This window comes from Galeopterus variegatus, unplaced genomic scaffold (genome assembly GCF_000696425.1).
Source record: "Galeopterus variegatus unplaced genomic scaffold, G_variegatus-3.0.2 Scaffold7514, whole genome shotgun sequence".
Taxonomy (NCBI): Eukaryota; Metazoa; Chordata; class Mammalia; order Dermoptera; family Cynocephalidae; genus Galeopterus; species Galeopterus variegatus.
The window spans coordinates 84,722-96,919 of record NW_007733625.1 but is presented as its reverse complement, the minus strand read 5'-3'; the positions used below and the strand labels follow the sequence as shown (position 1 = coordinate 96,919).

General features: G+C 38.3%; 1 protein-coding gene and 1 long non-coding RNA gene across 2 annotated transcripts in view; one reads left to right on the top strand and one right to left on the bottom strand.

Annotated features, from left to right (window-relative positions):
• The first annotated feature begins 361 nt into the window (after positions 1-361).
• On the top strand, positions 362-2,185 carry LOC103607532. The gene is made up of 2 exons (XR_551975.1): positions 362-1,971; positions 2,087-2,185. It is a non-coding gene; the product is annotated as an uncharacterized LOC103607532 (long non-coding RNA).
• Positions 2,186-4,140: 1,955 nt separating this feature from the next.
• SLC35B4 (solute carrier family 35 (UDP-xylose/UDP-N-acetylglucosamine transporter), member B4) overlaps positions 4,141-12,198 on the bottom strand; it is a 24,200-nt gene continuing 16,142 nt past the window's right edge. Inside the window, exons 7-10 of the mRNA XM_008592025.1 lie at positions 11,310-11,419; positions 9,874-9,949; positions 7,086-7,161; positions 4,141-6,241 (exon numbers count right to left, since the gene is read on the bottom strand). Of these exons, the coding sequence (XP_008590247.1) occupies positions 5,998-6,241; positions 7,086-7,161; positions 9,874-9,949; positions 11,310-11,419 (506 nt within the window). The 3' untranslated portion in view covers positions 4,141-5,997. The remainder of the gene's footprint in view (positions 6,242-7,085; positions 7,162-9,873; positions 9,950-11,309; positions 11,420-12,198) is intronic.

Genomic DNA, 12,198 nt, shown 5'->3' with positions numbered 1-12,198 from the left:
CCACCTCTGTCCTTCTGATAAAAGTGTGCCAAAACTTCTAAAGAGATACGTTTTAATTACGCTATATTTTGTACAAAATCTCTCATTTGTTTTTTCTTTTTGTGTTCTGTACTGGGGGCTACTGCATAAGATGATTAAACCTACACAGGGTATGGTAAACTGCTTTGAGAGTTGCTTTGTGTTAAAGTTTATTTAAAAGCAACATATTAAAGATAGAGAAAGCTAGCCATTGCAACATTATGAAAGTCAATGTATTTCTATTAAAGCAAAGAGGTTTTGAGAGATTTACTAATAAAGAAACGTACTGCCTCTAAAACTCCAAAAGTAGGCTGATCCTCTTTAAATTTCTGAAGCAGAAACAGATCTGTAGTCTGAGAAGTGGTTTATTATTGATCCAGCTGCTAGGTGTTAGGAAGACAGGTTGCTGACAACTGTTTGTAGTAAAATGTTCCACCACCACTATGCAAGGTAAAAACTGAAGAGCTTTTGAAACTGCACACAAGCACTTGGGAGGTAATGGTGATTGGAAACACCTGCAAGAAATTTATCACTTTTATTAAGAAACAATGATTGTACAATTCAAGATAAAAACCAGATGTCTGATGAGTTGTTTCAGAAGGTTAAAAAAAAAAATGGCTCTTTATAAGAAATAATGGTAAAAAGACTCATTCAGTTTGGCAAGACATTTTATTCACAAAATCTCCCGTTCCTCCTTAACTTTCTGCTCAAAGAACTCATAAGGCTGGAAGCCGATGTTTGATATTTACACAGCTCAAAATCTGAATGAATACACACTAATGTCTTTTAGCTGTTTTATACACTATTCTGCTATCTCCTCCCTTCCTCCCCCGATCTTTGTTCTTAGAACATAATACTGAATGAAGAGCTCAGGGGCTGGATAAATAAAATCCCTGCTACCCCTCTCCACCACATAATTTGTTAGGAAATCCTACTTCTAAAATCATCCTCTTTTTTTGGAGGATGAGGCCATTCTGTAGGATGAAAGCAACCAGCACAGAAATGACTTGTGATTGCTAGTGAAACCCAAGACATTTTTATTGCATTGGGGAAGAACCACTGCTACTCTCTCTGGTTCACAGGAATCTTCTTTACATCTCAAAAGATATCAATAATTCAATGTGCCAAAGGAGTTATTACAACTTTTTTCTTAAAAACTAAGGGCCTTATTTCTTCTAAACATAGACGAAGCTTTCTTTTTCCACCTATCCCAGGTTCCCTTGCAGCTTGCCTCACTTGATTAAAACAGGAATTTTGGTAGGACAGTTAGTGATTTAAGTAGGTAAAGCTCAGGGGTGGTGTCTCAGTATGATACTGCAAACAGACAATAATCTCCAGGCATCAGCCAGTACAAACTAACTGTGCCAGCTACGGAGATGTAAGGGTGGGCTGGTCACCCCAGGCAGCACACTACAGAAACTTTTAAGAATCGTTAATACTCTGATAGGCATCTCCTTGCACTTACTTCCTGAGCATCAAATATGTAAGGTGCTAAATATATAATGCTCTTCCCTCCTACCACCAGGCAATCAAGAGAGCAAAAAGCTGCATAGCAGGCTGCATACCAATAGCAGTCCCTGGTGTATGTCCCCCAATCTTCCTCCACTCCTCCTCTTGCTTGGAATCTTAGGATGTTTCCCCTTATGTGCTTTCTTGCCAACCAGCTGATGAAGGGTGGGAATAGGAAGCTTTCTCAGAAACTCAAGGGAAGAAGCAATCTTGGCAAGCGTTCATTTATTCACATAACATAAGTCAGACACTCTGCCAGGGGCTGGTGACACAGATACAAATAAGACATGATTGTTGGCCCCTACTGTCCCTGGTATGTCTACTGGGAGGAAGCTGCTGAACAGAGAGAAGACATTACAAAGCCAAGAGGGCCAGTCTCCTGTCCGAGCTCGGTACATGTTGCATATATTCCAAGGCTTATGACTAGTTCTTTTACTTACAAACATTGTTTATAGACAGAGAGAAGACATTACAAAGCCAAGAGGGCCAGTCTCCTGTCCGAGCTCAGTACATGTTGCATATATTCCAAGGCTTATGACTAGTTCTTTTACTTACAAACATTGTTTATACTCAATTTCAAATGTCACACCCATCAACAGTAATAATGAATGGATTTTACCTATATTGACAGTTCTTTCAATATAAGAATGAACTGCCACAGATAAGATCCGATCACATCTTTTAGTTATGAGAAAGCTATTGAGACAAAAATGCTTTGGTTATCTAATAAGGGCAGACTTACTCATAATTCTATTTACTCCAAGCCAAAGAGAAACAAAATACAACAAATGCAGGATCTTGACTTCAGATCTCTGTCATGTGGTTCTCCTCCATGTGCATGTGGGTATCTGCTTGGGTCAGTGCCATGTGGCCCACTGGTGAACATGACCACCAGCTCAGAGCTAATTCACTGGTTTAGAATTATTCCTGACCTAATGTTTTCAATTCCCCTTTCCATAGGTATCCAGCACAGTCGAGTGAAGCCAGCGAAAGGTAGGGTAAAAAGAGCAAAATAAGAAAACTATTGTTTTTCAAATACAGAAGGGAGTGGGGGTAAATATTCTCAGCCCCCACGTTGAGCTGTAACAGAATATACAAACATTTCTACATTAATCCTTCATGTTTACACATATGTTCACATATTCTGCCAGATAGTCTCACCCCTATAGATACACCCCAATACCAATGCTTATAAGAATGTATAAGAACATACATGCTACACAGATATAAATACCCTATAAAAACCCACAGAAACATCCAGAGGCCCCAGAGAACAGAGGCATAAACAGAGCTGAGATTATAGGTCCTCCTCAGTAGAAAACACCACAAGTGAATGGAGGCTACAATAGAGAAACTGAGATGGGGGTTAGGATGTTTAAAAAAAAAAATCAGGCAGAAGAGAGGAAAGGTGCTTGGGAAATGACCATAAGATATTTATTAGAATCCTCTAGAAAGATCATTTACTCTTCCCAGAAGAATAGAAGGGGTTTGTTATAAGTGGCACAGATCAACTCAGCTTTCATGGTTTTCCTCTGCTTACATCACTGACCAAATTAAAGTACTGCAGTACTTCACTTTGGCTGACTGTGCAGGAAAAAGAAAAAAAAAAATGACTATTTGGATTGTGTTTAAATACTTTAGAACCTGATATAAGCTTATCAAGTGCATTAATAGTTTTACTTGGATGAAAAAGAAAATCAAAAATAAATTACTGGTAAAAATGAAAAAGATAGCATTTATAACATGACAAGAGGATTTTGGCAAAGACTATGTAGACATTAAAATAATTCAAATATCCACTGTCTTCTCCTGTTACTTTCTCTGCTAAACTTACCACACTGTTTAGTGAGCAGGTAGGTGTACACACACACAAATACATGTTCTGGCTAGTGTTCTTTGTTATTTGATTTTTGCTCTAGCATGGAACTTTTGATGTCTTAAACACGAAACTCTTTTAAACCAACTATATCCTCTATCTCTGAAGCACAAAATTACATGGTCTTGACCCAGAGAGAGAGTAGAGGCATTTAATAAACATTTCTCCTCCAGGTAGCTATGAGTCTGATCCTCTACAAAATGATTTATTTGCCCTTTTAATAAAGGCTGAAAATTTTTGAATTGAAAAATCAGTAAATCAAGGGGCATAATTTTTAAAAAAATAAGTTTTTTTTAAAAAAAGTATTAACTGGTGTCCATTAGACATATACCCAAATACTAGAGAGAAAACCAATTCACAGGGCATTTCAGGCATTCTGTTCCTGCATGTGCTTGTTTTACTGTATGAGTGCTCTAATCTATTATCTGTCCCTACATATTGTCCTATTAGTAAGACTGGAAGAGGTATTCACATGCTCTAAAAGAGGAACAGATGCGCTCTAATTAAACCAGAATCTAAAACCTAATGGGCCCAGTGTTCAAGGTACATCAGCATGTCTTAACTAAAAATTCTAATATTTGCCATTAAGATAAAAAGGGTGATACTATGTTATGTAAAGCTATATACTGTCAAGAGTTACCTGGAGACTCCATAATGTGTAACAATAGAGACTCCATAATGTGTAACAATCAAGTAGTGCCTAGGGACAGGTTCTTCTATTAAGCAATAAGAAAAAGTAGTTCTTGTTTTTGTTTTTAGGAGGATATTTAACACCTGGTATTCATAGCACCCTCAGTGTGAAGAACTCCACATATTTCAAAGCAAGTAGCTTTTGATTCCATGAGTGGGTTCACATCTAATTCAGCATTTTAGAATAGACCGTTACCAGCACTGGAGAGTTACAATGTCCAGAACAACAAATCAGTCTGCAAAGCAGGTGACCTAGATGGAGAAATAGTATCCGCATTAGGCAGCTTAAATGACTTCCCCAAGCCACCCAGTGATTCTAGGATACTCATGTTACTGTTGCTGCTCAGACCCATCAGAGAATAACTCAAGACAGTGGAATAAACATATCACACCATGGCATGAGCCCAGGAGACCCACAGAGCCATACGTCAATCTAAGAACCCAATCTGCACGTAGCAAAAAATGAAAGGCCTTATCTATACAAAAAGAGGAGTAATTAGTAAGTTTAGCTGCTTACAGAAGAGCAGGTGCTGATGTGAGGTTACTGAGGTCCTGGGCTAGGTGAAGAGGAAGGAAAAGAACACCGACTTCCATGCTCTCCGATGGGCACAAACTACACAACAGCACACACACGCTACACACGCTATACTGACAGCGGTCCTCTTTCTCACGATTATCCCATGAGAAGAAAACCAGACCTCTGAAAAGATTAGCAAAAGAGAGGCATGTTTCTACATAAAATAAAGCACATAAAACCCTCTCCCCAATACCCATCAAGAACATTAAGATGCCTCATAGGGAAAAACAGAAAAACGTTCAATTGCAGTTGGGACTTGACCTGATTTATCCTTCACATCCACACCCACACCCACTGTACGTCTTGGTCTATTCATCTGCCTGTCTGGTAGTGACTATCAGAGTTGTCAGGCAGAGCTCAATCTCCTGGTTAGGTGGCCTTACAGACTTATCCTACACCTAGGGACCTGCTCTGTGAGTGCCTGGCTGGGCCTCCAGGAGGAGCTGTGGCTCTTGGGGTGCAGAGGAGGGCCAGCTGCTGCTGGGCCACCCTGCTGGCACCATCTCGGCTTAGGCAAATGGGTTTCATGTGGAAGACTGAGGGAAAAGTCTCCCTCCTCCCAATCCATACACAATCTTCCTTTATAATGAACACTGTGCCATGCAATGTGCTGCAGGATTGTTCTAAGCACAGAAAGCAAGAGATGGGAAAAGTATCTGACTTTTGTATAGTGGAAAAAAAGCAAAATGTGGGGAAGGGGTGGGGGACGGTCCCACCAGTCCTGCTCCAGTGTCGCCAGGGCTCGGCTCATGAGGCCAACTGCTTCTTTCCCAACAGGCTGGAATTCCAGTCCCAGTGTTACCGGTATCTCAGTTTACCTGGCCACTCAATTGTTCCTGATGCTGATGGCGCCTGGAGCGTCTGACTGGCTGAAAAGTGCTGCTGAAGAGTGGAGGGGTGACGGGAGAAAAAAGGACAGGGCCACAGGACGGTAATAACAGTTATGGCAGAGAATCATCAGAACAGCAATGAAAGGCATAATCTTGTCTAAGATTACACATATGAAACCATTACTTCTGGGGACTCAGAGTTCAATAAACAAGTATAATACTGAGTATCTGGGTAAACAAAACAGAAATAACAAATGAAGGGGCCATTCAAGAGTACAGACCTCTTTTTTCTATTTTACGGTGGGGGGATTTCTATTTGGAGTCTACAGATATATAGCCAAAAGAAACGTGAGAAGGCCCCTCTTTCTGAGGACTCTCTGGTGCATGTGTGGCTCAGTACTGGGGGTAATTCTGCATGACACAAAGTGAAATGGTGGCCAGACCTTGGCCAGACTCCTCCCTCACAGCGACACTGATGCGTACATTCTAGGCAGACCTCAGTTCTTCTTGTCCTTCGGAGGCTGACTTTTTGTGGTCCCTAGGTTGTTCCACACCTCTGTGTACATTAAGGTCCCAGTGAAGACAAACAAGGCACCCAGCCAGTGCCACAGAGTGAAAGGGTTCTGGAAATACAAGATGGAAAAGATGAGGCTCACGAACTTGCGCAGAGTCACGACGAGCGTGACAGTGAGGGAGGCGCATTCTGTGGTGAGGATGAACACGCCCCGGATGCAGACGTACCTGCAGGAGCAGAGTTAAGGTGGTTTTCTACAGACTGCACTCGAGAGATCAGTGGGGAACCTTCTGGCATGGTTCACAGCTTACACTGTCATATTCTAAAAAATATGAGGGCTTGCTATGGCTCCTCTGAGGCTCCTCCTTGGCAGAACATCCTGCAGAATTCCTGTCCTGCCATTCCATTTATGGATCCCAATTTGAAACTGCTTAAAAACCTCCCATTATTCTTATTCTGAATTCTTACAGTTTACAATAAAGGCCACCTCTGAAGTAATGAATGAGGGTGACACTCTCAGTAAGGGTGATCCTATCCACCTTTATTTTATCTCGTCCCCAGCCCTCCCCACCACCTCCAAAAAGGAACTCTGCATGGCAAATATATGCGGTGACTTAAGAGGAATGAGATCAATCCTTAACAACTTTTGGAATAAACTTAAGATCATTCAAAATAAACATTTTTAAAAAATTAAGTCTTGATTAATTTGAAGTTTCTTTTAGGACTCTGTGGTAGCTAGTGATCAAAAATATCCTAGGATACCAGAAAACCCCAGGTAGAAATCACAGATCATTTATGTCCTATACTAGTTTTTAATCAATCAGTGGACTCCTCCACTTCTACCCAGAGCTTTTCCTCCCCATTGCCCTGTGATTTACCGACCTACTCTAGCACTCTTTTTCCCCTACAAATGAACTCGCTAAATGGGTCTGTCTCCTGTCTACTGCAGACTAAATTAAGGCAAAAACTAAACTCATGTCACCATACTGTTAGAAGAAAAGAATAAGCATATGCATGCCAAAATAACATGGAGAAGAAGACGTCAATATGGCAGAAGGCTGCAAAGGATACTGAGTGATGACGTTCATGAGGAGGTAGAACCACATGATGGGCATTGTCACACCGATGACTGGAACCTGATATAATTCTGCAAAGAGTAAGAGAGGATATAGTCATGTCACTTTTTGACAGCTAAACTTTGCATCTTTTAAACAAGGTAATACAGACTGAACACAATAGGGACAGCAATGTTATTTCCTTGCAAATAGATTTGGACTATACACCACTTTACTTGCCTTGATTCCAGTCTGTATTAGCCATGGAGTCTTTGAACTGGCTTCTTAAAACAAATGATAATTTTAATTAAACAAATTATCATTTGTTTTAATTTTTAAGTAAACTCTTTACCATTCCCCTGAATAGGACCTCAGTTTACCAAAAAAAAAAGACTGGAGGCACAGAAGTTCAAAATGACATGGCCTTACCTGACAATCAACACAAAAGGAAAGACAACTAGTAACTCAATACCGTTTGGAGATATGTTCAATCCTACTAGCAATTAAAGAATTCCAAATTAGATAATACTGTACCATTTTACATCTGCTAAATTAGCAATTCAAAATTTATAAATATTATCCTAATCTGACAAGGTGGTAGTGGAACTGGCAGCCATTCAGTTGGGGGTGGTATAAATTGGTGTTATTCTTTTAAAAATCAATTTCATAATCCTTCTTACGGAGCCATAAAAGTATTCATACCTATCCTTAGGAATTAACCCCAGATAACTCTAAAGAAGAAAAGAGTTCTGCATTTATTGCAACACTGTTCATAATAAGGAAAAACTCTGAATCAATATAAATATCCAATGTTGGAGCAATGGTTAAGTAAGCAAAGGTACTAGATGAGGCATTATGCATGTGATAAAAGCAAAAGTCATAAAGACTATATAGTCACATGAAAAACTCATAATAAAAGTTAAAAACAAAATAAAATTATATCTACAGAAGGATTTAACTATATAATAATGTATGTAAGTACATAATGTCTGAAAGAAAACTGGTAAAAATAAAATTAGCAGATGATCTACAGAAGGATTTAACTATGTAATAATGTATGTAAGTACATAATGTCTGAAAGAAAACTGGTAAAAATAAAATTAGCAGATGTACAGGGTGATAGAACAGTGAATAACTGTTTTTTCCTTTAAATAAATTCTTGTGTTAGTTTTATATGAGATTTGCATAGTAAACATTTGGGAGGAAATAAAATACCTAAGGTCAAAGAGAAAAAGGACATAGTAATCTTTAAAGGGTCAGTTTTTTTGTATTGCTAAATTATTTTCAGGGTTTGAATTATGCAGTATAACTTAAGAAATTCTGATAAAGTGATGCTGAGATCTGGTAAGAAAATTAACATTGATTTTCCTTTGCAAATAAAAAAAGTCACATATATATGTATATATAAATAGAGACTTTTTGTAACAACTGTGTGTTCTGGACGAGTGGGCAATGCCAATAATCTGGTATTCTATTGTCTTTGACATACTCAGATAGTACTGAAATAAAAAGGAAGTGAACAAATATGATTACTGTTTAATAACTTCAGAGATCCACTGTATCAATTTTTTGAGGAAAGACAATCAGTGTGACAAACTATTTAGATGAATATTTAGCTCTCCTGGAAAATTCAAGGATAACAGGTTCATCTTAGACACTTCACTGCAAGACAAGCTTGAGAAGAAAATGTGTACTTCACTTTGAAATGATTCTGAAGAAGTTGAAGGGAGATTCTAAAAAAATGTTTTATCATAAATACCCAGCCCTGTGACTTTTAGAAGAAGCATAGCAACTAAATCAATCGCATGGAATTTGATAAGATTTTTATTTCAATAGCCCTTTGCTATGTGGGGACTCTTGGAGAACTTAAAAACTTTGGTGTCAAATATCAAAATGAACTTCCAAGTAATTCAGAGCCTTACAAACTTTCTTACGTACTCCTTCATCACACTTTTTTTCTGGCCAGACAGGAGAGGTAGCACTGCAAATGCAGAGAGCAGTCATACCTTCACAACTAGTGTTCTGATAGCAAACAAATGTCCCCTGAGCACCCACTGTCAGTCTACAAAATGCACTTACCATTTGACGTACATGCAGACTTGACTTTACAAATGTTTATTTGTACCTTGTCTAGATAACACTCATTTGTCTAGATAACACTCTATTCCTGTTAATAGATAATCGGATCATATCAGAGGTTTCCTTCAAGCTAACTGACAATCTATAGTTAATTTATTAAATAGCCACTTTAAAAAGCAATAGCTAACTTACACTGAAGACTCTTGAAACTAATTTTGCTTATCCTGCAGCCTGTCTAACCTGTAACTAGGAAAGAAGCCCTGTTATCACTTTGCTCCCCTCTTGCTCCGCTCCAGGCAGCATGGACTGGATCTGTGAGCAGCTCTGCCTTTCACTGCAGGAAAGGATAAACAGCAGCAGAGAGCACTGGACTGCTGCCCAACTTCACAGGGCTCCGATCCCAGTAGTGCGTTATTACTATGTGCTAGCATTCTCAAAACTTCAAACATTCCACATTCGAATGCAAACACAAATTCCAAAGCAAAATAGAAAATGTGAAAATATTCTTTTACTTCATTTGCATATAATTCAGAAGCACCTGTAAAACCTTTTGCTGCTGAAACTACTGACTAACAGTGCTATATTCCTGGAAGGTAGAATGGGGATGGTTTGGAGATTGACAGGTGATTTGGATAAGATCATGAAAAAAGACGTGAATCAAGAGAAAAACTGAGACTTTGCCTCTGAAACTGTCAGATAATTCTACCATATAATGCCAAACTCACCAGACTTATTGAATAGAACTGCATGTTCATAAATATCAGATGCCAAGAAGACGAAACCGGGAAGTGGGAGAGCATGCTATAGGAAGAAAGAGGTGACATAAATATAAATGCAAAATAATTAGAGTAACTTTACAATGACTGAAAGTTGTACAACTTGTTTGACAAGCAATATAAAGAAAAGCAAATTAGCCTTATTAAGTTAAATGTATACAGTGCTTCCGGCCACTTGACATTGTATGGCATGATATCCACTCCAAAAGTATGGTTCTTGCCCTTATAAAGTCTGATGGCCATCACAGACAAAGCAAAACATGGAGCTGGCATCCTTTCCTCAACGCTTCTTCAACAAAAGGGAATGGGGAAATTCAAACGCATAGTCATTCTGCCCAAAAAGATTTGCTGTTTCCCTATTTTTGAGAAAGTTAAGCAAATATAATGGACTTAAAAATTAAAAAGAATGCCAAGACAGATTTCAGGGAGTTTAGGAAACTAGTTGGATAAAACTAGTTGAGAATAATATTAGGTAAGGGAAAAAGAAATGAAGACAAGAGTAAAAAGAGGTTGAAGAGAAAGAGGAAACAATAGGTAAACAAAGCTTTAGGTGCTTGGCAATAACCCACCACCATCACCACAACAGTAATAATGAACCACAGCTAACATTTACTGAGCAATTACTATATGCTGGACATTGTTCTAAGCAAAAGATGTGAACCAAATAAAATGGCTAATTTAAAAAAGTTCCCAGACACATACTCTAGTTCCAATTAAATATCTCAAATTGCTTATTTGCAACTTCAGTACAAAAAGTTGGCAGTGAAGAAGTCCTTGGAGAACTGAGCATGGAGGAAACTGTCTCACCCTGACCTTGAGGGGCTGTGCTTTGGGCATATCTCAATAGGAAAGGAGGAGGTGAAGGAGGAAAGTTAGAGGAGGTGGCACTAGATCAGCAGTTTAAAACAGAGGCTCAAGCACATGTAATTAGGCAATTAAACTCTATCAAATGAAAAAAGCCCATCTGGGGGACTTACTCCCCTCAACCCCATCTTCCCCCAACTAGCCCAGATGCCTGCCTACATACATTCCCCTTGGCATATTGCTTTTAGAACTTATTTTCCCTTTCCAGCTTTCCATTGGTTTTAATAACCTGATTTCATCTACAAGAACACTGTGGGTTAGGGTTCCTTGTCCCTTCAGGTTGCCTCTGGTTAACAGACATGTTTTATTCACATTGACTGATGTCATCAGCTTGTGTAGAGAACTGTGGCTCAGAATGCACATAAGCACCCTGTCAAAAGGACTTTAGTCTCCTGGTCTCAAAGCCATTTACTGATGATACACTGATCCTTAAATTGCATCAGAAGAATGGCATATTGCACTTGAACTAACAAATACAGCTTAGTAATTTTCATCTTCCCCAGGTTCGAGAAGTTGCTTACATTATAAAACAAAGCCTCCTTGGAGTGTTTCCCAAATTGTTTATATAGAGTCTCTTGGAATATGCCCATTCTTGCTGACATCAGAAGAGCAAAAGTCAGTGCCCCAATACCTAAAAAACAAACATCAGGTTAGAAGATGCTTGCATGTGTTAATTTCCAGATGCTTTCCTAAAGAATATTTATTGATTGTTTAAAGTTCTACAAATAATATAAACTAATTGTAGAACATGTACAAAACTTTAACAAATAAAAATCAACCATAATATTACCACCCAGTCCTTTATAGTTTTCTACATCACCATATATATTTATGCATATATTTTTAAACTAGGACAAGGATCAGATTGTATACACCGTTTTACATATTGCTTTCCTCACAGTCTTCCTGGACTTCTCCTTCAAGTCATTCATTAAAATGTTTTAAAGTATGATTTCAAGACTCCATATTATTCTATTGTGGATGTACCATACTTAAATGTTTTACATTATGAGAATAGATGAATTATTTCCAATTATTTCATAATTAAAATCAATGTATATCCTTATGCAAAAATCTTTAAACAAAATGTTGATTATTTCCTTAGGATAAACTTCTTAAGTGGAATTAGTCAAACATTGTGGACATTTTAAACACTCAATACACAACATTTTGCCAGAAAGGCAGTATCAATTTACCTCCCAGTTTATATGAAAATGGTTGTCTTACTGCACTCTCAGCAGCAATGAGAATAATCATTTATTATCTTGCCAATATGATAGGCCAAAAATAACAAAGGGCAGTATCAATTTACCTCCCAGTTTATATGAAAATGGTTGTCTTACTGCACCCTCAGCAGCAATGAGAATAATCATTTATTATCTTGCCAATATGATAGGCCAAAAATAACAA